Here is a 27,128-nt window from a genome sequence, read left to right as displayed (position 1 = left end):
AAATACCCAAAAAGAAGTTTGTAAAAAATATAATAACATATTTTCCTGATTTAGACAAGGTCTTGGAGAAGGTTCCGTATTATAATTATATCTTATAGAATACTAGATGGATACTTGTTGCATTATCTAGTACATAAAATACTAGCAATTTTTTAATCTGATTTAGTTTCGGCTGCAGATTAGAAAATTATACGTACTTCCTTGCCTTGATTTTTTTTATCTAAAATTAAAACTCTTTCAACCTTTACTATTCAAATTACATTGATATTTATATACGATTCACTAATTGTTACTCATCGTCTTTTTGCTTACCGATCAACATCTTCATCCGTGGACTTCACTGTAGCAAAAATGTGCAAAAAAATCACTAATTTAAAATACAACTCCATCATGTTGATGGCATCGTACAACCCACCCAATTGTTCTGTTACCTACTGGATATATCTTCCAGCAATGAACAACTTATTGTGGGAGGCTCAATCTAATATTAATAATAGCCGAAAAAAAGGGGCGGTTTTACGTTTCAGTTACATGCACCTTTTCCCATTTATACTCTATTAAATATGTAGCCGGACTATATACAAGGGGTTTTATCCTTGGGAAGACCCACCAATCTCAACAATCGTTAGGCCATTTTTTCTAGACCAAAAAAATTATAATTAGGTACATATTTTACCGAGTTTAAAATCCCAGAATAGATAAAATTTGATTTCGTCATTCAACGAGCAAATTTTACACATTTTATGTATATTTGTTAAAGATAAGATGATCAAAGGTAAACATTTCAATGTGATGAATATTGATAGCATTTAGCGTGTATAATCAGAGCAATTTAGTCGATCTTTTAGCAATAAGCAGTGAAGAAATTTGGCCGTTATGGAAAAGATTCGGAAGAAAATAGTGGTGGTGGGTGATGGTGGTATTGGGAAAACGTGTTTGCTGACTGTTTTTGCAACCAACGAGTTTCCCGAAAAGCATCTTCCTACAATATTTGATACTTACGTTAAAGACATATTTGTTGATGAGAAACCATTCAGTTTAGTTCTCTCGGATACTGCAGGCGAAGAAGACTATGACCGACTTCGACCGTTATCGTACTCGAAAACCGACTTAGTGCTTATATGTTATTCTATAGACAATCCCGTGTCCCTAGACAATGTGAAATTAAAGTGGTATCCAGAAATAAAACATTTCCTGCCAAACGCTTACTATTTTCTAGTTGGAACTAAGCAAGATCGGCGGCACAGCAAAAGCATCTCTTTCCATGAAGGGCTGAGGATGTCGAACAGGATCAGAGCTGATCGTTACATGGAGTGTTCAGCAAAATTTTCTTTAGGCGTTCGACCTATTTTTGAAGAAGCCGCCAGACTGATGTTGAATCCCAAGAAACGAGGTTTTCTGCGAGAATGTTTAATTTTATGAAAAGTAAAATTACTGACTAGTTTCTCAATAGAACTATGATGGAAACCGCATTGGTTGTTTTAAATATTTTTTTGCCACCTTACATTTTATTTATTTCTTGTATGCTTGGGTCATATTGTGTCTTAAGACACTCACGTGTGTTAATGCCACTCAGTGTGCCGCGACACCGGGCCTGTTACGGCGCGGCATCGAATATCAAAATTTTACATGCGGGTTTTTTGAGCTCAATCGATTTCTTTCGATGTAAGAAGGTCACAATTGTGTATTTATAAAGTGTTTGGGTCAATAATAAGGAAGAAATCGTCGGATAAAGATCGTCAACGCTCAAAAACGCTTAAAATTTGGCGAAAATGTCTATTATTTCGGGTGTTCGATGCATTTCTCGCGTCCGTGAGCTGAAACTAATGTGAAATTGAAGACATTTTGAGAAAATTTTTAATTTTTCAAAAAATCGACCCCCACCGTTGAGAAAATTTCGAGCAAAAATCAAAATTTCACTTGCGTGTGTTTTTAAGCTCTATCGATTCCTTTCGACGTAAGAAGGTCACAATTGTGTATTTATAAAGTGTTTGGGTCAATAATAAGGAAGAAATCGTCGGCAAAAGATAGTGAACGCTCAAAAATCGCTTACAATTTGCCGAAAATGTCTATTATTTCGGATCTGAATCTTCTACCATGTTTTCTTCTTTCTTTCTTTCTTCTACCAAGGTCACAAATATACATTTGTAAAGTTTTTGGGTCAAAAGCAATCGTCGGATAAAGATCGTGAACGCTAAAAAATTGCTTAAAATCTGTCGAAAATTACGTAAAATTTGAAACATTTTCAGAAAATTTTCATTTTTTCAGAAAATCGACCCCCGCCCTTGAAAAAATTTCGACCAAAAATCAAAATTTCACTTGCGTGTTTTTGGAGCTCTATCGATTCCTTTCGACGTAAGAAGGTCACAAATGTTTATTTGTATGTTTATTGTTATGTATAAAGTGTTTGGGTCAATAATAAGGAAGAAATCGTCGGATAAAGGTCATGAACGCTCAAAAACGCTTAAAATTTGGCGAAAATGTCTATTATTTCGGATCTGAAACATGTTTTTCAATGAGTTCGATGCATTTCTCGCGTCCGTAAGCTGAAACTAATGTGAAATTTAAGACATTTTGAAAAAATTTTAATTAAAAAAAAAAATCGATCCCCACCCTTGAAAAAATTTCGGCCAAAAAACTAAATTTCACATGTGTGTTTTTTGAGCTCAAACGGTTCCTTTCGACGTAAGAAGTTCAGAAATATGCATTTATAAAGTGTTTGGGTCAAGAATAAGGAATAAATCGTTGGATAAAGAAATATCTTTATCATCAACCGATCAATAGATCGGGAACGCTTAAACAACGTTAAGAATGTGGCGAAAATGTCTATTATTTCGAATCTGAAACGTCTACCATGTTTTTCAATGAGTTCGGTGCATACCTCAAGTCCGTGAGCTGAAAATGATGTAAAATTTAAGACATTTTAATTTTTTCAAAAACCTCCACCCTTGGAAAAATTTCGACCAAAAATAAAAATTTTACATGCAGGTTTTTTGAGCTCAATCGATTCCTTTCGACGCAAGAAAGTCACATAAAGATCGTGAACGCTCAAAAAACGCTTCAAAAATCAAAACTTCCAAATTACACTACTTAATTGCATGAAAAATCAGTCGGCGAAGAAGACCAAAAAACTAACTTAAATTCTTTCGTCAGTCCTTGCATACATAAAGGAACAAAATCAGCTTCAAAACCAATCACAGATTCTTGTGAGACAAATAGACTTTACAAGAAGAAAATGTTGCCACTTCATTCATTCCTTTCATGAAAAGCACGCAACCGGCGTCTGTCATAGTCTCTCTTCAGTGAAATCAAAGAAAAAACATTGAACGCGCTACAATGCTTAAAAGCACCGCTAGCGAACTTACGAACCACAGCACAGCGTTTTCCGGTTTTATTTTCCAACATAGAAAAAGTGTGGCGCGCTGTTTCATTCAGCCGTATCGGTATCGCTGTGTGAACACCTGAAAATCCACCGTGTTACTCAGGCCTAATTTGTTGATCTCGCTCGGTGTGGAAGGTTGAACATAAAACACATTCAAATTAATACATTTATTCGACGGTTTAATAAGTATATAAAGTTACTTGGTTGGAAACACATCATACAATCTGTTAACAAAATTTAATGTGGCACGTGCTACCAGTAGCACGCGTAGGTGAAAAACAATTCAGAATAGCGTCAATTGGTTCAATGACATACAACTAGCATTAATAACCAATTTGACTTGCATACGTGATACAATCACTAATACAAATAAAGCCGATACATTTTCTAAAAAAAGTCCAATTGTATAAAGAAGCAAAATATTGAATACAGAATTATGGATTGAAGTCGGGGTTCTTTCTAAGTATCACAAATCCTTCCATAATAGGCGTTAGGGAAGTATATTCCTCGGTAGCAAGCTCAGCTCTTTCCCCATGTGCTAGCAATACTGGAGTTGTATGAGTTTGGAATCCCGTGATAGTCTTGGGCTTTCCCGCTTGTCCTACAACGTCCACCGCCTGAAATTATCAATTATAAGTAAACAATTCAAAATATTCTCAAAAGTTAATCCCTTACCAATCCAACTCGCACTGGTACCGGCAATGGGTTAAGATCCTCATCAAAGGTGACAAGCATTCTCGGTTGCATTGCAGCGGCCAAAGTATACAGCAAGTAGTGCGACTTTCCAAGAATAACTGCAAATAAAATTACATCAAGAAAATTAGACAATTATAATTGCAAGTAAACACTTACTGGTCTTTACATCCAAAAATCCGACAAGTGTGGCCATTAAGCCCGCAACAGCTACGGGACTCATAAGCTGTCGGTCACTGTGATATGGGCTAAGCGTCAACGTTCCTTTGCCCAAATGAGTGAGTCCTTGTGCAATGCGGACCATAAATAGATTGTTTGGATCCTTAGCATGGTATTGAGCCAGTTGTCTCAGCATTGCGGCTAATCTTGCATTATTAGTGCCAGCGCCAACTAGTCCCATGGCGAAAATTGCGTTGTGAGCAACCTCGGCATCACTGTCATGCGAAAATTTGCTTAAAGTATCCAAAATGCTCAGTTTTGGGTTTGAGACGGAAATTAGGCCCAAAGCTAGAGGAACTGCTCTTCGTATGACAGGCTCGCAGTATCGTAGCAGATGACCGAATGTTCTAAATGCCATTTCACTTCCAATATCCTCGCCCATACTGATCAATGCTATACCAATAACAGCGATAGCTTGTCTTGATGACAGATCCTTTTCTTTTTCTTCTGCCTTCTCCTTCTTCTCTTTATCTTTATCCTTCTTATCTTTTTCAGACGTTTCCGAAGCCTCATAGTGTTCAGAGCATATGTGGAGTAATTGCTGAACTTTCAAGACATTTCCTGTTCCAGCGTAGGCACATATGTCTACCATGGTGGTGGCCATGGATCTAAATGGTTCTGGAATCACTTCTAATGCAGCAATAAGAGTATCAATACTCTCCTGCTTTCCCAAATGACATAATCCAAGCCCCAAGGGTAAAAATCTGGCATACGTGTCCTTTTTCAAATCTTCTTCAGACTTTTCCATCAGCGTTTGCATGATAGTGGTTGTAACTTGTGAATTGCCAGATCCCACCGAAATCATTCCACAGGCTAAAGCTGCCATGCCGACCACTTCCATGTTGGAGTTGGGATCAGAGAATACAGGAAAGAGCAAACTAAGTACAGCTTCTCTGTTGGATCCAACATACGCTAGACCCAGGCCTAATATAGCTCCAGTGCGCATAATAGGTGCATTATGAAGAACGTAGTCGCTCAACAGAGCCAGGGCAGGATCACATTCATTCCTTACGCCACAATTGACAATACCACAAGCAAGTAGAGCTCCAGATTTAATATGGTCTTCTGAGGAGTACAAGTATTTGTCAATTGGCGTTAGTCCACCGTCAACATCCCATAATAGAACCAACCCCAAAGAGGCTGTAGCGCTCAACATCCCATGGTCTTTATTTTTATATAGCCATTTATTGCCATCTTCCATCAGGAGTTTGTCCTGCCCAAAGGCAGCGTTAACAAAACCATTGACAAAACTAGCTGCCAAATTTTGCTTTGCAGAATCCACTTGGCTTCCACCAAAAGGCGCTCTAGTATTTTCTAAGTGCGACTTATAAACATCTTCCGGGGTTTTAGGTTCCATGATATCCAACTCTCTAGCTAAGTTTAGGAAATGATTATTTAAATGGCCATTGGCCATGATTTCCGAAAGATCTTCGTACTCTGGCGTACTTTCAGGAATTTCTAAGTAGATTTGTTGTCGACCTAGCATGTAAGCCAGCTGCTTTTGAAGAGGCCTAAAGTAGAATGTGGTATCAACAAAAGTTTTTTGGTTGATAAGATACTTACAAATCTTTACAGGAAAGAAATATTTCCTCAATCAGAGCATGATCGTTCAGTTGCATGGCTAAACGCAAAGCTTGTGGATATTGGTTAAATTTCCTAAATAATAAGAGTGCTGTTTGCAGTAGAGTGGTGTTTTCAGGGTCAGCCACATAAGGGACACAGCTGAAGAAAAAAACGCTATGTAAAACAAAGTCTTGTTGCCTAAGAAGCTTTTACCTAGTCAAATAGAGACACACTCTAGAGTAGATGTTTTCGTCGACATATTGCTCCAAAAGATCAAGCCTTTCGATCTCCATAAGAAGATCGCATGCCTCGGCCTCAGCATTGTGGGCCATGTTATAAGGGACAATCTGTTTTGCTAATTGAATCAATTTGCTTTCAATGTCCTTATCATCCACATCTTTATCGGCCCATTCACCTGCAATTTCGCCTGCCAAGTGCCTAGCAAAGCAAACCCGATTCTTAAATATACAAACGAAAATCGAATTGCAGAGAAAAATCAAGCAAGTTTTAATGTTTACCGGCAATTTACTATGGCTCTGAGCAGGGATAATACAGTAAAGCCCCTTTAATCCGAACGTCCGCTAGTTTGCCTGTCACAGTTCAGGAGAAATTTTAAGGAAAAAGGCCAACTTTTTTGTAATCACAGTTAGGATATCAGAAATTTTAAAGCGTGTATTGGGTCGCTTGATAAATTTAAAAACCAATATGGAATTCGACAGCTATCCGTCACAGTCAACCATTGAAAAAGCGGCTCCCAAAGTCCGGGAAATGCCACCAAATCTATAATTCAGACAAAAGTTGCTTTTCTGGAAATTGATCTGATAGATTGATTGATCAGCCTCAAAGTAAAAAATCAGCAAGGAGAAAATTACATTTATGCCTTGTACAAACGCATATGGCTCATTATAACAATAAATGGGCGCTTGTAACTCAAAAGTTTGGTCACCTGAAAGAATTAACTATAAAACCTTACCTAACATATTCATGTCCCCATTCTCCAATTTTGTCCAAGTCGGACAGCAATCGGTATTTCAAGCACTCCCTACCTTCGCCCATAGTCATAGCCAATACTGACACTATATCAGCACAAACTCTTTGGACTAGAGGGTTTGTAATTTTATCGTAAACCGCTTTCATGGTATCGTAATGGGGCCTCATGAACTTGAGGGGTTTCGGCACAGACGTCATAGAAGTTGTTGAAGCTCTAATTTTTGTCCCAAGAACATTGAGAGCAGACAAATAGAGACTTTCGTCATTTTCCTGTATGGGGTAGGTGCATGTGAGTAAATAGAGCTAGAGCTGTTTTAGGTTAACTTACTGTTAGTCTCTCGACACATAGGGCTAGTTCGTCCTGCAGCTGTTTGTCTTCTTCAGACTGGAATTAAAAGGGGTATTTCAGTTGGAGATAGATTGAATTTAAGAAGTTACCAACCAACTCGTTTTTATCCTCTTCAGTCTCTTTTTTCGGCTCCACTTTTGATGGAGCTTCTGTTTTGGATAGTGCCATTTTGAAGCACTATTTCTGAATTATCGAGTAGACGATTTGCTCACTCTCTGAGCTAGTAGACTGAACACGTAGTAATGAAAATGGCAATTAAATGTTACCACAAACAAAGTATCAATAACCAAACACTAGAATCCAGTTTTGCACCATCATTTTGGAAATTTCAAACGTCATGCTCATGACAGACACAATAGAAAAGTGGTGGAAAAGTGCTGCCAACAGGACAACTCTACTGCTCTAAAAACCTATCCATTCTTGACATATTTGCGGAGTTTTGGCCTGATATTTGGTTTTATATTTCCCATTTTATACCCATATTATCTGTGTTTAATGAATTTAGAATAGTCTAATGCATATGCAAATAATAATCCTCTCCCTTCTCGCTGGTATAATGGGGCTAGTGGCTTTTTGTTTCATAGAAATGATAGAGTTATTTAAAGTGTAGGTTGGTATCCTCGCACACAACTAAGATGTACCTGACATCTATTGCCGCGACCCGAATTTCGGGTGGTGAGATGATTTTCCCAGGAAAATTCAATGTTCACTGAATTTTCAAACAATTTCCTGATTTTCTAAATAAATAATCCGCATTTTTAGGTTAAAATGCAAGGAATGGTGTCCCCCAACTTGGAATTATGTTGGTTTTTCTCATAAGACCATGTTCAAAGTATTTAAAAGCTTAAAAGCCAGTAAGTAGTTCGTAGTGAAAATTTGAAGTTCCCTCGAGAAAATGGCGAAAATTGACGAGAAAAACCCGATGGGAAAAGGGTAAAGAAGTCAGAGGGTTAAGATTATTGATGGTGTAGCCTTGGGAACTTAATAAAAGAAAGCAAAGTAAACATTCAGTGAACTGTTTCCTTCATTTAGGGCTTATTTCGTTTCCATAAACATGAATGGGGTTGGGAAATGTGAATTTTCCCCCTAAGCCAGCGTCATATCATGCAGGAAATTAAACAGCTCTGGCAGAGCTTTTGGGTTGCTAGTTTTGCAAGGTATTCAATAATTTATAGTTTCATTGCTTTCTAGTTCTAATTACATACACTTTCGTTTCATCAAGCTCGGCCTTCCAATGTACGTTATTCTCAATTAACCCTCTGCTTCTCAACCTGCATCATTTTTGTAAAACTCGAGTGTAATGCGAACGCGGATATTGTGAGGACAGACCATTTTCCATGAGCATTTTACATCCTATTGCAGGAAATGGGGGAAGTCATTCCTCCTTAAATTCTAATATGGTCACAATGAACGCAGACAAGGCTGCCATCAAACGTAAGCCAGACCCTTCCACCTCAAGTTGCAGCATTCAGTCTGCAAATGAAGAAATTCCCTCTTTACAACAGTCTTACATTACTGATGAGTCTCCCAACCTTTTGCTATACAAAAGGGTAAACTATTCTATGAGTGGCTAAAGATTAGTTGTTGCTATACAAGTACTTCTAGATGGAGAAAATTATCGAAAAAATGCAGGATGAGACTAGCGGAGTGCCCGTACGCACAGTGAAGTCCTTCATGTCTAAAATACCGTCAGTTTTCACTGGATCCGACCTAATAACGTGGATGGTGAAGAACTTAGATGTCGAAGACCAGCAAGAAGCCCTGCATTTAGCTCATCTAATAGCTGCCCACGGTTATTTTTTTCCAATTGATGATCACATGCTTACGGTGCGGAATGATGGCACTTTTTATAGATTCCAGACTCCTTATTTTTGGCCGTCCAACTGCTGGGAACCAGAAAACACAGATTACGGTATAGTCGACTTTAATTTAACTGAAAAAACAGCTCGATGTCAATCTCTTTTCAGCTGTGTATCTCTGCAAAAGAACAATGCAAAATAAAACCAGGCTAGAATTGGCCGATTATGAAGCTGAAAACTTGGCGCGACTTCAGAAAATGTTTTCAAGGAAATGGGAATTCATTTTCATGCAGGCCGAAGCTCAAAGTAAAGTGGATAAGAAGCGAGATAAGTTGGAACGGAAGGTTTTAGACAGTCAGGAAAGAGCGTTCTGGGACGTTCACAGACCAATGGTTAGTTTATATCCTCATGTCTGTATTTTTGGCTAAATGCTCTCTTGCTCTCAGCCTGGATGTGTAAATACTACTGAAGTCGATATCAAGAAAGCTTGCCAGATGAACAAGCCCAGCAAGGGGCTGAAAAAGTTGGAAATCGGGCCTCCCAAATTGTCGCCTTCTACATCAGGCTTGCATCCCAAAGTAACAGTGGAATCCCTGCACAAGCAAATCACTCTATTGAAAACCCAACTAGAGAGACGGAATATTAAAGTGTCCAAAGCCGCTGAAACGTATGACTAAACTGATTGCCCACAACGTTACGAAATTATCACATTCCTCTTGCAGATTCATTGCCTATTTCGAACAATATATAGAATATGACCCATTTTTCACACCTCCTGAGTATACAAATCCTTGGGTATATGATAACACAGAGTTATGGGAACCAGATAAAATGGCAAATAACATATCATCGCGTCGTGTAAAGAGATGGGCGTTTAGCTTGCAGGAATTGCTGGCTGACCCGATGGGTAGAGAACATTTTGAGCGGTTTTTGGACAAAGAATTTAGTGGAGAAAATTTAAAGTAAGCTATCAGGCAGTATCTATATTGACTAATACTACACTCTTCTGTGTTTGCTTGGTAGGTTTTGGGAGGCAGTTCAAGAGCTGAAAGCGCTGCCACAAAGCCAAGTGCAAAGCAAAGTCAGAGAAATCTGGGACTATTTTTTAGCATCGGATGCCAAGTGCCCCATAAATGTGGACTCCCATTCTTACGAAATAACTAAAAAGAACATGGAAACAGCTGATAATAGATGGTCCTTTGACAATGCCGCCGTAAGCCACACACTCACTTCTGCTGTCCTAAATTCCAAGCATTTTCTCATTTTTTTCAGGCTCATGTTTATCATCTTATGAAAAGTGATAGCTACTCCAGGTATCTACGCTCGGAAATGTATAAGGACTTTCTCAATGGGTCTAAGAAAAAGGTAGGCGATATTTATTTGAAGTTCATTAAAAGATCCAGTTTAATCACAATATTTCAAGCATAAATTCTGTTATTGATGTGAAATAAAATACTTATTATTGGGACTTTTGTGGGCTGCTTTCCATTTATTTCAAAACCTGCAGAAATGCATACTAAATATACGCGGTGGCCCCACGAAAAGGTCACACTCCTATGACTTCTGATTAATTAAGATAAGATAGTAAAGTCCATTTTGATTTTTCAACGCAGATCTTGTTGACTAAAATTGCACTATACGGATTTTTTTTCATAATGAAAACATCAAGTTTTATGGTGTTTTTTGTCATAGGCTGAAGCTATTGAGTAAATCATTTATATTTTTTTTAAGTGTTGATTTTATTTGCGTTCAATGTTTAAGTGTTTACTGTTACATCCAGACAACTATTACGGTAATAACTTGAAGAAAAATTTCAAAAACTGGATCTTTGAATATTCTGCATAGTCCAATTCGAGCTGTGAAAAATACACGTTAAAAAAGCCCTTAAAACGCACATAAAGAGCATACCAGTGAAAGCGACTATAGGATATGATGAAACCCGTTTACAACAAATTAAAACACAGTTACTGGGTAAAGTGTCGCAAATAGTGGCGTAAGCTTTTCGCGGGCCACCCTGTATGTATGTGTCTTAAAAAGATGAAATAATGTATCGTTTTGTTTCAGACATCTGTTAAAGGAATTCGCTCAATAGTATCATTTTCAGCTCGTAAAGATAATGTAATATAGATAAAGATGTTCATATATAATCAAATGAACTCGTTAGAAAAAAATGAGTTAAAACGATCGACAATACAATATTTTTGCCTCCATCGGCAGCTTTTAAAAACCCTTTTGTTGTGACTTCAAAATAGAAACCATCATATTGTGTGATGGCATTTTGGAATACTTCGGTCACAACAATGGATCTTTTTTGCGTGATAATTGAGGGTATTATAGTGACTCAGTATTATTTTAAAATTAACTCTCGAGCTCCTCAATAATATAAAAAAGAGTATTAGTTAGAACCATGTTGGATTCAGTAATTGCGTTGGTTCATTTTCTTGCCAAAGGTTTAATGTTTAGGGTAGTTAGCGACGCATGTACAAACATTATGTGTTGTATGTTAGCAAATATAACCGAAAATAAAACCTGTTGAATATAAATACTGCGTCACTGTAACGATGAGTTCTTTTCAATGCAGTGTCAGTTTTTATTAGCACTGCCAAAAGAAAGAAAAAAACGGGTGTATGCGGAATATATACAGGTTATTATAACGGGTAGGTTCCATATAAAGATTTAATGACATAGATTAGCTTATTCTAGCGTTATATTACAAGAAAAGGCACAAACACGTATGGGGTTTTTAGTAATTCAACGCCCAATTTTTCTGTCTATACGTTTTGAGCAATAACGGTTGGGATTATTTTTGTTTCATGGGTAACGGGTATTTTTTTTCGATTAGATTAAAATCGGTACGACATTTGCTATAATTGGTCAAAGATGCCTGTTATGTCTTTGGGTTATTCAAAAATATTGTTTTATATTCTGCCGCAATCGATTAACCGATCACGGTCATCAACTTACAATTACGTAAATTGTTTATTTCAATAATGAAAGCGCCGTTTTAGATTATTAACAAAATTTTCCGACATTTTTGCAACAAATAATTGTTTTCGTTGATATTAAATGTGTATTCGTCTGCCAAAGATTCGATTTCTGCAAAAAACTTGGCCAACATCAACGCTCTCCACTGGCACTGCAACCAGCGACTATTGCCTGTTTGATCATAAATTGTACAAATTTCCCTAATGTTTAGTCTTCAGTTTCAAAGCCTTTAGGAGATTTATCCTTTTTCTGGTTGGTTTGTTCATCCGTTACGGTTAAAACTAAGATTTACTTTAGGGCTTGTGGGGTACACTTTACTTTGCTAGGAGCGCCAGTTTAAATTTGAGTTTCTAAATATGTATGTCTAATAATAAAGGCATAATCTCGAGAAGGCAATAATCCCTTTTATTATTTTTTTGGTTTGTGACTAGCCGGCGTACATATCATTAATAACGGTATATGAATGTTTTTTCGTCACATGTTAGTCAAAGGTCTTAATTTCTGAACATTAGTATTCAATTGGACATGGGCTGTTGTAAGATCTCTCAATTTGGTTGTTTTTCTTTGTGTTAAAGGGACTGAATGAGCACACAATTCATGTAGAATGGAAGTATGGATTGTATTTTGTTGATTCAAATAGCGTGCCTTTAGGAATAAAAATCTTCCATTAGTTGTTTTATTATATACATTTGTATTATTTGTGGACTCATAGCTTTTGCTATTATGTAGTGTTAATATAGGGTCATAAAGCTTTGGGCTTTTTAGTAATATTTTTTAGTAAGTCATCTTCACACGACATGTATTGGAATCGTTTTCATAATGGAGCACTGAATTTTTTAAATTTATCTAGTCAAATTTTCAATGGATTACGTAATGTAAGCCAGCTAACTCATTGAAAAATATTACTTTTAAATTAAGGGGCTTTTTAATTTGGCCTTTATTCACGCACTAAAAATATGCTTTAAAACTGTATATGCTATAAAGAAGTGATAAAGCTGCCTATATATACATACATATGTTGTAGCCAAGTTGATATTAATTATACAGTGTTGTAAAATTTGTAAATATTGTTCACTGGCTTTAAGCTTTGTGTATAATCATATATGTGCCCTTATCAACTTCACCGATTATTTATTAAACAGCTGTTTTTTCACTGCATAACAGCACTAGAGTTACCAATAGTGAAAATAATTTGAGGCACTGTGTAGGGAGATGTAGATGTTATAGTGGGCGTTATGCATTATTTCAGCAATAAACAGGATGGTCATGAATTCTTGACAAACTTTACTATCATATGCTTGAAAGCGCATCTTTCGACATATCAAAAAAAATCTTGTAAGTGATACAATTCGTCGAGCTTTTTTTAGTTGCAATAATTACATCGGCATCAGATGCTGATTGGGGCTTAAAAAACATTTAATCGAGTTGTTTGCTCTTTTCTTATACTCTTGTTAAGATACCGTTATCTAACAATGGCATTGTACAAACCTGATAAAAAATTCGTAACCATCTGATATGGTTTTGCTCGGTGTTGTGTGTTATGCACTCGACTCGAAACATTAAAAGTATGCACTAATGACACATACAGTAAAAAATAAAAATGATTTTGCTGTTTCGCAACACTACGTAGAATATCGATGCGGCTTTTTACGATTCTTCTCCATGGTAGTTGTCTGGTTATATGACAGGATTTGCCGGCCTTTTAAAGTTGACGACGTTTTGCCATATTTTTAATATCATAATATCGCATGTGAATGATTGTCCTGAGGATGACTACGCAGATATAACGAAACGTTGTCAGTTGTAAAAAACCGGGTTTGGGTTTACGCCTATCGAAATCCCTTTGTATGAGCAGCTAGAATTTCTTGTGGCTCGATTCTTTAATTGGCGCATTTGAAAACTGTTATTTGCCAGTCCCACTGGGTATCACTGGTGCTATTTTGATATGTAAAATTTAATACTGTCACTGCCTTAGTAGTTTAACGTCATTTGATAGTGGATCATAATACAGGATTTCTTGTTCATCCTGTGCATATTTTTAGGTTTAGTACTAAAGTAATGAAACGTTAATCAAAGTGTGTGTTTTTAGCGTCTAATGTTGTACAACTTGTGACCATTAATGCATAAATTGTCTATACTGATTGTTCAAAAACATGCAGTTAATTGGAGCTGCGTGTTTTGGAGATTAGCTTAGAATTAAACTTTAGGTGATTTTAGCATCAGCTTAGGTCTTATTTATTTAAAGTACAAATTGGGAAAATCGAGTAAAGACTTATTATGTTTTAGAAAAATTGTTTTAGTTATAGTTTAAGATTTATTGCGTAAGTTAACTAGGAGCTTAGAAGATATTACATCTGAACCATACTAGCTTTTTAGATTGGACCATAGGGTCCTGTCGCGAGCACTAGAAAAGACTTATTAGACACGCTAGTATAACTTGTTAAAAATATAATTTATGTCCGTTTGTATAAGTACAAACATAATATTTAGGCAGATGATTCTAGCGCCGGTTGTTCGCTGCACTTCAGTGTAAGGAATGTTAATATTCCGTATATTTTTTCGACAGTCAGTGAGAAATATTATATTTTTGTAATATGGAATATTAATATTCCTTTTTAGCAAATTGACTTTAATGTATATCTGTAAAAATAGGGATCAACAGTTATTTGTAATGTCTTATTTTCGTTGGCGATTGATTTGTACAGCGCGAGCAGCTGACCGCACCAAAAAGAGCAAGCACAATGTTTATATTAGAGTAAACCCTTATGTTGTTTGGAAAACACAATATACTTTAATAAGTATGTACATTTTTTTCAAAACATTGTCAAGTTCCCAATCTACGAAATCTGAACTATTTGTTGAGTTCTGGAACTCTCAACACCACATTTCCTAGCTGAACTCTTACCTGATTTGCTCGAATAGTTCTACATTGTGTATTGTGGTGGGATGTATTTTTTCCCACTTGTAAAACATTCCTAGTGAGCCAGTTCTAAGTTCGCCATTATACATTTGATATAAGCCCTTTAGATATCAGAAAAATCACTACACAAGTATATGGAATCGAATTTGCGGCAAAATACTTTCAGAGACCAGTGCGTTTGTATTAGAATAATATGATTTCAAAATAATGTACAGACGTTTAGAAGTATTATGTTATAAAGGAATTGAAATTATATGTATGTACTTATGTATCGAATGAGTACGATATACATATTAGAATTCAAATAGAGAAAAATGTCCAAATCCAAAATTAGAATGAAATTAATTATACAAAAAACCTATTAAACCATTATTTAAATATACTGATTTTTTTATTATTCCCTACCCTACTAGTATGGTGTTTTTCGTAATTGTTTATTTTGTGTGACGTTTTACTCCCTGACGAAATGTTTTCGTTTGTTCCTTTCTCCTTAAACTGTTAGAGATTTTCAGTCATCACAGAAAACTAGCCAGTTTTTCGGGCTGTTTGGCCGCGAATGCTTAACTCTTTTGAACTGTAAAAATACAACAGAAAATTTCCAGATCGACAACTAGAAATAAGTAGGCATTTTCAGATAAATATCACTTTATTTCCTACTGATTGTGTATAATATAATATCCTAATATAGGTATATAGTGTAAGTAAAAAAGTCGTCCATAGCCCCATTTTCAATAAAACAGCAAATCAAAATGGGATATGGATACTTGACAATCTTTTATTCTTATAAAAAGTATCACAATCATCTTTGTCGAGGTCTTACTCAACACTTGCTCAATATAAGATAAATGCATTGGGTGTTGCAATTTATAAAAATTATTTTCGCGCGCTTTTTAAAAATTTTATTAAGCATTTGAACAGGGCCGTATTGAGCATTGGTTATCATTGCGCGTAATAGTTGAGTTTCCGTTTAGAAATATTCAAGTATTAAAATTAAATAACAGCTTGTGCCAAGTAATTCGAAATACAATTTTTAATAATTATAAGATAATTTTGCAGGAAATAAACAAACTGTTGGTGTATGATGCACTAAAACCTCGAACAGACTATAGGCGCTTGATATTCTAATGTATTAAAAGTAGGGACTGAATTGTTTCTCGCAAGATTACACAATCATTGTGCTTGGGCTTCCTATTTTGTTCAATAGGAACACTAAAAAATTCAACCATATAGCACTTGTCTACGTAATTTTTTTATTAGAAGTTCTACCATTCTTTGGTTATCACCCATTTAGTTACATTTACCTGGAAGTTGACTTGTGTTCAGGTTAATACTTGTACTATGCAAAAGAACGAAAGCTCTACGAAATTTGATAAATTAATTTTCGTCAATCTTCCAATGATTTAGTGGAAATAAATGAAAACTGTTTCATCTACCTACGGAATAGCGAAGGCAAGGCATTTGCGATTTTTTTACAGTAATTCTTAATACTAAGCCAAACATCAGCTATTATACAAAAATAAATACCATAGGCTAGGTAGCTACTTTATTCAACTCTTAATTAACCAACCTAATTGAGCCATTAACAGTGAAATGGCCAAAGAGGGTAGTTTTTGCTACTGGTGTAACTCCCTAGCCTAATGGAGAAATTACAATCGTCAGTTTATCACTGAAGGGCAATTGCCTCAAATCTTCCATTTCCAGTGGTCATTTTCACTGAATTAAAACAGTCGATTGTAAATATTCTTTTGTCATTGCTGTATTTTTGTTCAGGTACAAAATCAACCTTCTCGCAATTCACTTGAGGACATTTCGAATTATTCGAGGCATCAATCGTAAAAACCAATAACAAGAACCAAAAATAACAGCATTGTTTTCCAATAACAATTAGAATAGTTTAAATAGATAACTTTAGGCTTCACCTTTTCAAGCTTAGGTATATGTGAGTATCTATACAGGGTGATTTACGTAGACCGTAGAAGTTTTCCAACTTTGCTGCAGTTGTTTTCGAAACTTAAAATTTTGCGCCGAAGCCATTTGAAATACATTTAACCCTCTGGCTGTACATGGTGCATGCAAAGTATAATATAACTTTCTTATTTTAAGTGTAAACCCTTATTTTTTTAGCATGGTTGGATTGTCCTTCCTATTGCCTGGTTTTGTTAACTTATCTGTTACAGTTCTGGATATATCTCAATTTTATACAAAGAAAACCGTCTAATGCACGGTCTCCGTAAATCACGCTGAGAATATATTCAAGATTTGACGAGTTGTTCCTGTGTGCTCATTATATAATTTTTCAATGATTAATTTCGTTTCCATTCAGATCTTGAATATTTTTCCATAATTCCATTGCATAAAGATCATTAGGTGTTATATAGCCTTGTCGCATTAGTTAACAAGATGACAATAACATGGAAGATAAATAAGTGGAGATATGTAAGATGAAGATGTATAATTGGCGAGTAGAGAAACCCACTCTAAATAATATTCTTATATGCTTGATACGCACTTAGTGCACATGCAGATCATGGTTGATCTGAAGCCCCAAGGTGTCGTTGGTTACCAAAAGAAAATAGAGAGTGTTTTTCATTCGGAAAACTCTGGATATAAGTACGCGCAATATCTTTGCTATTTCCAGTTTCAGTATCCACCAGTCTGAATTCAAACCAATATATTTTTGAGGGCTATTAAGTTCGTGTTGTTATGCCTAGTATAATCCAACGACCAAGCAGGTTCATTTTTCTTCGTTTGCGTGTGCCATACCAAAATCTGGAAAGCGAATTCCTCGATTTCAATCAAAAAATCTCAGCTGGTAATTAGTGCGCATCAGACTTACTCTTGTACAGTTGGAAGCCAATAATTCCGCTTCAAATGGCTCGAATGGTGCAAGACTCTTCAAAAAACCATCTTCTTCGAATCCTGGCTTATATGGCATGGAAGCTTGAGGTCTGGTTAACAAAAACTGAACAGAAACTGCAAATCCTGCCATGTCAACTGCAAATTTTCGGCCTCCAATCCAACCATCGTAAAATCCTCTGAATGTACCATTCTTCACTATCGGTGAACTCACTCCTGCTTTGGTTATCAATCCCACAGGAAACATTGACACTGTTTTGGTGTATCGAATCTGAAATGATTAAACCACTCAGTGTGGCGGAACAAACTAATTTTTCCAGGATTTTCAAAATTTCATTTTGCTGAGAATAATTTTTAATTCTGGTAACTTGGAAAGTGGGATTAAGTATCAATAAAATCCGGTCTGGACACGTTTGTCCAATAAAATTCGAATGGAACTCAACGAGAGTCTCACCTAAATCAACGTTTTTACTGCCAAGTTACAATTTCTTCCGACTGGAAAACCGTTATGTATTAGGCAATAAATCGGCGGCTGCAATAAATGTATATATTTAAAATGTACCGAAAATGTCTATTAATTCGGATCTGAAACTTCTGGCATGTTTTTCAATGAGTTCGATGCATTCCTCGCGTCCGTGAGCTGAAAACGATGTAAAATTTAACACGTTTTGAAAAAATTTTCATTTTTTCAAAAATCGACCTCCACCCTTGAGAAAATTTCGACCAAAAATCAAAATTTCACTTGCGTGTTTTTTTAAGCTCTATCGATTCCTTTCCACGTAAGACGGTCACAATTGTGTATTTATAAGGTGCTTGGGCCAATAATAAGGAAGAAATCGTGGGCTAAAGATCGTGAACGCTCAGAAACGCTTAAAATTTGCCGAAAATGTCTATTATTTCGGATCTGAAATTTGTACCATGTTTTTCAATGAGTTCGATGCATTAATCGCGTTCGTGAGCTGACAATAATGTGAAATTTAAGACATTTTGAGAACATTTTCATTTTTTCAAAAAATTGATCTCCATCCTCGGAAAAATTTCGACCAAAAATCAAAATTTCACTTTCGTGTTTTTGGAGCCCTATCGATTCCTTTCGACGTAAAAAGGTCACAAATGTTTATTTATAAAGTGCTTGGGTCAATAATAAGGAAGAAATCGTGGGCTAAAGATAGTGAACGCTCAAAAACGCTTAAAATGTGCCAAAAATGTCTATTAATTCGGATCTGAAACTTCTGGCATGTTTTTCAATGAGTTTGATGCATTTCTCGCGTCCGTGAGCTGAAAATATTGTGAAATTTAAGACATTTTGAGAAAATTTTCATTTTTTCAAAAAATCGATCTCCATCCTTGGAAAAATTTCGACCAAAAATTAAAATTTCACATGCGTGTTTTTTTAAGCTCTATCGATTCCTTTCGACGTAAGAAGGTCACAATTGTGTATTTATAAAGTGTTTGGGTCAATAATAAGGAAGAAATCGTCGGCAAAAGATAGTGAACGCTCAAAAATCGCTTAAAATTTGCCGAAAATGTCTATTATTTCGGATCTGAATCTTCTACCATGTTTTTCAATGAGTTCGATTTACCTCCCGTCCGTGAGCTGAAAATGATGTAAAATTTAAGGCATTTTGAGAAAATTTTCATTTGTTCAAAAATTGGAAAAATTTCGATCAAAAACCAAAATTCGCAAAATTGCACTACTTAATTAATTGCATGAAAAATCAGTCGGCGAAGAAGCCCAAAAAGTTTTCTCTTCAGAAAAACCAAAGAAAAAACATTGAACGCGCTGCACCGCTAGCGAATTTACGAAACACAGCGTTTTCTGTTTTTATTTCAATATGGCAAGCGTATCGGTGTCGCTGTGTCAACACCTGAAAGGCCACTGTGTTACGAAGACCTTTCACAACTCAGATTAATGTTTATGATCCTGACTGCTCCATAGGATGTCTCTTGAAAATCAATGCCTTAATATTTAAACAGTAAATAGAAGGAATTTCTTGCGTTTTTACACTTGATTTTGGTCAGTGAAGAAATTAGGAGAACCTAACGGGGTACTTTCGAAGAACACTGGATAACATCCTTGAGAATGCGGCCATTGAAGGAGAGATAAAAATTGAAGCAATTTTTTTAAACACTAAAAGTTTTTACCTCGCTAAATAAATCCAAATCATACGTATTATCGTCATCGGCAAAATAAAACACTCCATTGTAAGCATTCTCGCGTATCCATTCCAGGCCTTTGTTGCGGTTGGATACTCCTCTTGGCCTAGGACCCTTAGTTTTCTTTTTGTACTGCACTGGCATCGGCGCTTTAAACACAAAATGCAAAATTAATACTTCGACGAAGAGTATTTGTTCTGGATTTAGGTCATCGACTCCACGACTAAGACTTACCTATCATATAATGGTACCTAATTCCGGATCGTTTCAAAATATCTTCAACCAAACCGTTAGTACTGTAAGCGTCTTCAATCACAAGCCATATTAAATTTGGTACTAGCATTAGAGTGTGAGACATCCGAGTCAACTCGGCCAGTTGTTCTGGCCTTCTATAGGTTGGTGTTATTATGTACAAGGGAGGAAGATCAGGTGTTATTTTATTTGCTATAGCTTCACACTGGAATATTTTAGAGGTATGGAAACAGCAAACTTAACATCTTTTCTGGTTTAAAATCGAGTGGCAATGTTGAGGTTGATGGTGCAGACAGTGGAAGTCCGAATAAACCGTTTAACCTCAGCAGTGCCTACCGCTTTTGAATACTTTTATTGGGACTTCGAAGCTTTGCGATCAAACATCTTTGTCAGACAATAGAAGTCCGAATAAACCATTCAACGACGACTTACTTTACCGTTTTAATACTTACTGGCATTTTTCGGTCGTAGGAATATTCATTAGTAGCATAAGGAGAATAAATGTGGTATTGAACGAATAAAATTGTTGCGCATACAAATACTATAAGGTACAGTTTCATAGGAATCTTCATAATGTCGGAAGCTATCTCTCCCTACAATAAAACGATGCTTCAAAAAAAGTTTTTAAAGTTACGTCGTTTCGATTGAATTTTTGATGGAACAACTACACAAATCAAATATAAACACTATCAATTGAAGAATAAAACAAAAGATTGCCCAGAAATGAACACTCGGTTAATGGAAAAACTTACACAAGCACGGAAAACATGTTTACAAATCATTTAGAACGCCGTTTAATGTAGACACACAAGAAGTCACTGACTTTTTTATTCATTTCAATTTCTCATTTATCAGTGAGAACTTCCTCTGCAGTTTCCTGTGGGATTATCAAATATATACCGCGTTAATAACTTGCATTTCACATAATATCTTTCATACGAGTTGAAACCTTTTGTTGCCGCTTTCGGTTTATTCGGATAAGTTCCAAACAAGAGAATTTTAACTTGTCACTATTAATAGCTTTTCCGTGTTTTGGAATAATGATCTGCATCCGTACCATTTGGTCGATACTTTGCGGCGGATTTGTATCTCGGGTTTGCGAAAATTAAACAATATAAAAATAATTTTAAGATAAAAAAAATCAATGTAAAAAAATTGCGAACTTGCCTGCGACTATTTTTCATGGACTGGATAATTCCATCTGAAACACGCTTACGGCTTAAACTGCATACGAACTAACAAAACACCATGAGAAACGTAGATTTGGGTACGCGGCTAATTGCGTTCATAGAAGCTGTTTTAGTAGGCTATTTGAATAGCAAGTTAATTATGTGTTTGTAACAACAATTTCACTAACTACACAATTAGCACAGACATTAAAGTAGAATATTTACCTTTGCATGTGCCAATTGATAAACTACACCACATTTGTAATAAGTTAATGATTTCAATAGCCAGTATATTTTAAGCAAGAAAATGAAAACTTGAAAATAACTAATGTTTAAATCACAATAGCTTTGCCTTGATGTTGACCGGTTTAAGCGCAATCAAATTGTTTACCCAAAGCTTTACCAGGCAATTGTTTCATTAAATTACCACGTTCGATTAAGAGAAATTTGATAAGATTGTAATGCTAAGACACTCTTTAATATTTGCATACGTGTGATTTTTTAAGGAATTTTGAACATCTTCTGAAAGTGTTTCTGTCCAAGTAAGTATGTCTGGTTTTTAAACGCAAACCACCCCCGAAAACCCAATGCTTTCGCTAAACTGTCCACATAAAAAAATAAAAAAATACGCTGCTTGTCAGCGTCTATTGGGTGGCGACAATCCAACATTTCTTACCTTTTTCTTAATTAGATTAATATCTGAAGAGAGGGAATGGACAACCATCTCTGAAAAATTCTGTTCTGGCTGTGCGTGTGAAAACAACAAAAACCTTAACACTGTGACATGCCTGAATTTTTAAAGGCGTCTTATAGATAAAGCAAATTTTTTACACCCTCACAACATACCGGAATGAAACTAAAACTGACAATACCTTCATGCACGTTTGCATATGTCTTATTATTTTACTGAAGTTATTTAACGTGTTCACAATTTGATGATATAATGATAACTTAATTATCTTATCTTAACACTTGCAAAATGAAAAGCTGGATGCAATAGCTACTCCACTAGTTATATGCAGGTGAAAATGCACAATTTGACTTAGATTAGTAGATTCTTTTAAACAAAATCTTAAAATCGTTATTCTTCTATAACGCCGTATGTTTTAAATATAAAACAGGGCTAATATAATTTTCCTTCCCGAACGTAATGCATCTTTTCGAAGAATCTATTAGCACAAACACCACATGTATTTTCACATCATCAATATGCGAACTGACGGCCTGGAAATCAGAATGAGTGAATCTACATTTCTTTTGTATGCTTTGTTATGGAGATTTAGATCTACTGAGCCAAAAATCTATGTAAATTTATATATAGCGAACCGGTCACTAGCTTTCGTATTTTATGGAAAACAGCCAGATGTTTTAAGCTGACTTTCGAATTTTTTCTGAGCTAGATTGCACGTTGTAAAACGTTACCCTGCTATTTCCTAGCAGAAGGATGGAGTTAAAATGCAGCTATCCAGTTTTTATTGATCAAGAATATAATCTAATTCTGATTCAATGCGGCTACTTTTCTTGCCAAAAGCACCGAATAATAAATCGGTTTCCAATTCCTTAAGTATATAAAATTCTACCTACCAGCAAGTTGTAGTATTGTGCCTTGTTATTGTTCTTCTATACTTGTTTATCAACATCCTTCAATGTTGATGGATTTAAGTACCTGGAAATGTTGCTTTAAAAGCACCAGTGAATCACCAAATATTTCATTTTGACACTGTTTGTACATTCATACAACAATGTCGATATGTATTATCACAAGATTTGCCGAAACGACTTTCCTGACAATTCGAGCAAAGGTTTATTTTGTCACTGGCGTGCTGTGGACATTTTGATTAGCATGTCGTTCCCCTTTTCCTGTTTCTTCCTCCCCTACGTTAAGGGTTGGTCGATAATAACATTTTCCCGATCCCTTCAACAGTTTGTTGAGTGTTTTACGTTCAACCTGGAGATGGCAGTATTGAGGACATTGAGGGACTGTACTCCTCCCCATACAGATGGATATTGAGGTTTGATTATCCAGGTTTGAGGGGCTTCGGTAAGTTGTCCATTAAAATGGTTGATTAAATTTGAAACTAGTGTATCTTGGCACATTGATTTTTGCTGGTTATTTAAAAATTCACTATTTTTCATTTCATAATGTGCCAGTGTATGACACACACGTACTTTTGGCGACGGATATTACACTATTTTGTAACAAGTCCCAGTGAAATAAAACACTATTGAATGTAGTAAATAACATTTACTCAATACTATTGTTACTAAAATTATTTTACAATATATAAGTTTATTAAGCTCTCCCACTCGAGTCACTTTCGTCTAATTAGTATTGCACGATAACATAAGAGATCAATATTTCCTATTTCAAATAAATGGCATTTGAAATTTGCTTGATTAAAAATTGGCAAACATGCCTACAATACACAAGTACAGTATTATACAAAATTAATCCAAAAGCATTTACAGGAATGTGGTTTATTTTAATTTGAACTGTTTCGACCCAACCGTTTCCACATCAGAGGAAATTGCATCGTTGTGCAAACCCTCAAATCTTCACACACATCAAAGCAAAAAAATCACAGAACTGTTTTTAAAATTTCAATTTAAATAACCTATTAATGTATGTAGATATTGAAGAAATACATTAAAAGATAAGTAATATGAAGTCCCCACAAGAAAGATTGTCCGACCTTCTAGCAGAATTAGTAATATTTAACCACGGCAGATGGACACAGAATTTCTTGTGAAAATAATACATACCTTTAAGTGGTGTAAGTATCTTCATAATTTGGTTAAACTTATTCAATATGTACATATTTATAAAGCATCGCTTTCAATTAATTGTAAAATGATTGGTCGTTGTATCTTTGATTCACGACATTAATCGAGAAGCTTAGTAAAGCTCCATAATTTTTAAAAGGAAATATTGCTACAGCGTCAGAAGGATGACGAAATTAAGCCAAGTTAGTACAGGGGTCACAATAGTTTGGACGTATAGACAGGAACTGACATAAATGGGCTAATAAAATGATGAATATCCCTTTCAGCTGAGTAGATTGCACCATTTGATCCTGTAGGTGGCATGTTGGTGTAATCTGAAGGATCCAAGTTGGCTCCAGAGCTTTCATGGAGCTTCCGCATGTGCTTTTTCAGGTCGAAGTTTCTGCAGAAACCCTTGCCGCAAACTCGGCAGGTGAAGGGTTTTTTATCGTTGTGCGTGTGCATGTGGAAGGTGAGGTTGTAGACTTGGTGGAAAGCCTTCGAACACACTGTACATTTATATGCCTTTTCGCCACTGTGGGTCAATTTGTGGTTCTTGTAGTTGCCTTTCTGGTGGAATCCTTTTCCGCAGAACTCACAAACAAACGGCTTGTAGCCAGCATGGATTCGTGCGTGAGTGTTGAGGGTTGAGGATCTGTTGAAAGCCTTTCCGCAAGTGTGGCATTTGTGAGGCTTTTCGGAAGTGTGGATGATTTTATGTCGACATAAAGTTGACGCTTGTCTGAACCCTTTTCCACAAATTTTGCATACAAACGGCCGAGCGCCTGTATGTACCGGCATGTGTCTCGTTAGATTATAATGCGCATTGAAGACTTTTCCACATTCTCCGCACTCGAAGCTTTTTTGTTTTGGAGGACTGAGCAGCGCAGTCGAATTTGATTGCGTTGTCGCATTATTGTTATTCGAAGCGGATTTTGCTGATGTTTTCAAAGGCCCTGTTTTGCTTGGGGCGAATGGTACTGGAGGTTGAATCGACGCGGTATTTCCACTTGGCTCCTGCAAAGTCGGGTTGTATAGGGAACCCAACATAAACTGACTCGGATGGTAATAAACTAATGGGTAATTTTGTAACAGTTCAGGCGACCGAAGAACATTGGGCACATATTTTTTAAATGCGGACTCAAATGCTGACGAGTACGGAAAGCCTAAACTTTTATCCTTTTCGGCCTCTTTCTTCTTCTGTTTGCTGTCTGGTTCCATTATCTTGGCTATAGAAAAGTTGAGGGCCCTTGAAGGAGGTGGAGCGGCTGCTTGGCTTTCGCTGTACAATTTCGTTGACGTCTCTGATGAAGCCATACTTTGTGTTTTGTGGCACATCTGAAAATTAAATTAATTTTTATTCTCCTAATCAATGACAAAAATGAGGCCATAAACTTTTCATTTTTTAAATTCTGTTTATTTTATTGATGGTGAATGATGGAAAGTCGATCGCAGTTGGAGCAGTGCAATTTTGAACTATAGTCCTGACAAGTTCGGAAATTTCGGGCCAAAAAGTTAAGTGAGTGAAAACTGAAATTCAGAACATCGAAGATGAATATATTTTCGCTGAAAATCCGGAATTGAATGAATTGGTTTGAATAATCTTGGGCTGTTGAATAGAGGTCTGAAGTGATAGACAGCTTTTAAGGCAAGGCGGGAAACACGCACACGCCCCATTGGTTTTATGTGATTGAGATTTTAAATCATGAGAAGTAAAACGTGATATTGTGGGCATTATTTTGCGTCAAATCGAAAGGCGGTGCGAAATAAGTGCATACGCAATCTACCGGGAACAATAACTTAGGGTAAACGGCAAACTGGATGGAGTTGGAATCGCGACAGCCTTCCAATATATGGGGGAATGAGCATAAGTATTTTAATGGACTCAACCGCCTCAAACATCTGGTTTAAAATTAAACTCTAATTAATCAAAATATTAATACAGCAATAGTGTCTTGGAATCAACTTCCACAATTGCGGCTAAAAAACATAAGATTCATCTACCATTCTTGTGAATTTTCGGGCGTTCTTTGTTTAGTTGCAGTTGTAGATAAGTTCTATACGGTTGAGATGGAACATTTTTTATTACGTAGGTATTGATAAGACGTGGAGGATAAAACCGTTTTTTTTTTCAGATGGAAATAAAGCACGGTTAACCCAATGTTTTCTCAATACTTGGTTTCCTTAAAGGTTTGGGCTGAATTTTAACTACTTAAAGTGGAACTTGTGATTTTTGCGACAAAACTTGTCCGCGTTTATTAAAAACTTTATTGCGACCGAAACAGCTACGATTCAAAGGTGTTTTTTGCAGAAGTAAATAAACCATCCTTTCTATTCCATGTTTCCTTAAAGTTTGGTTTTCTTAGCGGTTTGGGCTAAATTTTGAGAGAGAGTAGAACTTGTGACTTTTTCGACTAAATTTATTCGCGGTTTTTCAAAAATGTATTACGGCCAAAACGACTGAGGCTGTTGAAGTTAGCTTGTTTGGGAGATTTGGGCTGAATTTTGAGAACTACTCAAAATTCGACTTCGGGAGTGTTGCGACTAAATGTTCAGCTTTTTTTAGTTTTATTACGACAAAAACTGTTTTTTTTCCAGGAGAAAGTAAAGAACACTTCACTCTATGTGTCTTCAAAGTTGGAATTCCTTAGAGGGGTGAAAAGAACTACTCAAAGTCGGAGTTGCAGCAGTCTAAATTTATCCTCGTTTTTTCATAATTCTATTACGGTCAAAACCGCAGAAATTAAAAACGCTTTTTGCAGCAGCAAATAAACAATTCTTCACTATATATATTTGCTTAAAGTGCGGCTTCTTCAGATGTTTGTGCTGAATTTTCATAACTACTCTAAGTAGAACGTACGACTTTTGCGACAATATTTCTCCGCGTTTTTTCAAGTTCTTCTACCACCAAAAAGCTGAGATTCAAACGCGTTTATTTCAGAAGTAAATATAGTACATTTCAGTAGATATTTTCTGAAATTTTGGTTTCCTCATATGCTTGGGTGTATTTTAAGAATTAGTCAAATTGGTA

At 36.0% G+C, this 27,128-nt stretch overlaps 6 protein-coding genes across 9 annotated transcripts in view; 2 read left to right on the top strand and 4 right to left on the bottom strand.

The window, feature by feature from the left end:
• Window positions 1–556, bottom strand: part of LOC109541149 (cubilin) — a 24,679-nt gene extending 24,123 nt beyond the window's left edge. Inside the window, exon 1 of the mRNA XM_019909915.2 lies at window positions 313–556. Coding sequence (XP_019765474.2) covers window positions 313–392 — 80 coding nt within the window. The 5' untranslated portion in view covers window positions 393–556. The remainder of the gene's footprint in view (window positions 1–312) is intronic.
• Window positions 557–778: 222 nt separating this feature from the next.
• On the top strand, window positions 779–1,472 carry LOC109540899 (rho-related GTP-binding protein RhoA-A-like). Its single transcript, XM_048666369.1, has one exon. It carries the CDS (start codon window positions 877–879, stop codon window positions 1,420–1,422), a length of 546 nt encoding a protein of 181 aa, XP_048522326.1. The 5' UTR covers window positions 779–876; the 3' UTR covers window positions 1,423–1,472.
• Window positions 1,473–3,534: 2,062 nt separating this feature from the next.
• LOC109541080 (26S proteasome non-ATPase regulatory subunit 2) lies at window positions 3,535–7,573 on the bottom strand. Its single transcript, XM_019909775.2, has 8 exons — window positions 7,290–7,573; window positions 7,176–7,232; window positions 6,831–7,117; window positions 6,071–6,295; window positions 5,858–6,016; window positions 4,235–5,805; window positions 4,058–4,176; window positions 3,535–3,999 (listed from the first exon to the last, which is right to left on the bottom strand). Exons 1-8 carry the CDS (start codon window positions 7,362–7,364, stop codon window positions 3,817–3,819), a joined length of 2,676 nt encoding a protein of 891 aa, XP_019765334.1. The 5' UTR covers window positions 7,365–7,573; the 3' UTR covers window positions 3,535–3,816.
• Window positions 7,574–7,843: 270 nt separating this feature from the next.
• LOC109541122 (regulator of G-protein signaling 7) lies at window positions 7,844–14,781 on the top strand. Of its 2 annotated transcripts, XM_019909864.2 has the most exons (9): window positions 7,844–8,050; window positions 8,559–8,746; window positions 8,802–9,108; window positions 9,164–9,387; window positions 9,442–9,662; window positions 9,718–9,957; window positions 10,019–10,208; window positions 10,268–10,360; window positions 11,060–14,781. In XM_019909864.2, exons 1-9 carry the CDS (start codon window positions 8,020–8,022, stop codon window positions 11,120–11,122), a joined length of 1,557 nt encoding a protein of 518 aa, XP_019765423.2. In that variant the 5' UTR covers window positions 7,844–8,019; the 3' UTR covers window positions 11,123–14,781. The 2 variants fall into 2 exon arrangements, with proteins under 2 accessions (XP_019765423.2, XP_048524861.1); XM_048668904.1 differs by lacking the exons at window positions 7,844–8,050; window positions 11,060–14,781 and adding an exon at window positions 8,062–8,353 and having other exon boundaries at window positions 10,268–10,463.
• Window positions 14,782–15,527: 746 nt separating this feature from the next.
• LOC109541174 (galactosylgalactosylxylosylprotein 3-beta-glucuronosyltransferase P) lies at window positions 15,528–23,159 on the bottom strand. Of its 3 annotated transcripts, none has more exons than XM_019909954.2 (6): window positions 22,919–23,159; window positions 20,618–20,758; window positions 20,148–20,370; window positions 19,902–20,062; window positions 17,737–18,027; window positions 15,528–17,669 (listed from the first exon to the last, which is right to left on the bottom strand). In XM_019909954.2, exons 2-6 carry the CDS (start codon window positions 20,735–20,737, stop codon window positions 17,562–17,564), a joined length of 903 nt encoding a protein of 300 aa, XP_019765513.2. In that variant the 5' UTR covers window positions 20,738–20,758; window positions 22,919–23,159; the 3' UTR covers window positions 15,528–17,561. The 3 variants fall into 3 exon arrangements, with proteins under 3 accessions (XP_019765513.2, XP_019765511.2, XP_019765512.2); XM_019909952.2 differs by lacking the exon at window positions 22,919–23,159 and adding an exon at window positions 22,011–22,741; XM_019909953.2 differs by lacking the exon at window positions 22,919–23,159 and adding an exon at window positions 20,918–21,549.
• A 491-nt stretch (window positions 23,160–23,650) lies between these two features.
• Window positions 23,651–25,429, bottom strand: LOC109541173 (fez family zinc finger protein erm). Its single transcript, XM_019909951.2, has one exon. It carries the CDS (start codon window positions 25,412–25,414, stop codon window positions 24,314–24,316), a length of 1,101 nt encoding a protein of 366 aa, XP_019765510.2. The 5' UTR covers window positions 25,415–25,429; the 3' UTR covers window positions 23,651–24,313.
• Between the last annotated feature and the right edge of the window lie 1,699 nt (window positions 25,430–27,128).

Source organism: Dendroctonus ponderosae, unplaced genomic scaffold, assembly GCF_020466585.1.
Source record: "Dendroctonus ponderosae isolate FM_Combo_2020 unplaced genomic scaffold, Dpon_F_20191213v2 Dpon_F_20191213_1, whole genome shotgun sequence".
In the NCBI taxonomy this organism is placed as follows: Eukaryota; Metazoa; Arthropoda; class Insecta; order Coleoptera; family Curculionidae; genus Dendroctonus; species Dendroctonus ponderosae.
Note: the sequence above shows the minus strand (reverse complement) of the source record. Positions and strands in the feature narration are given on the sequence as shown.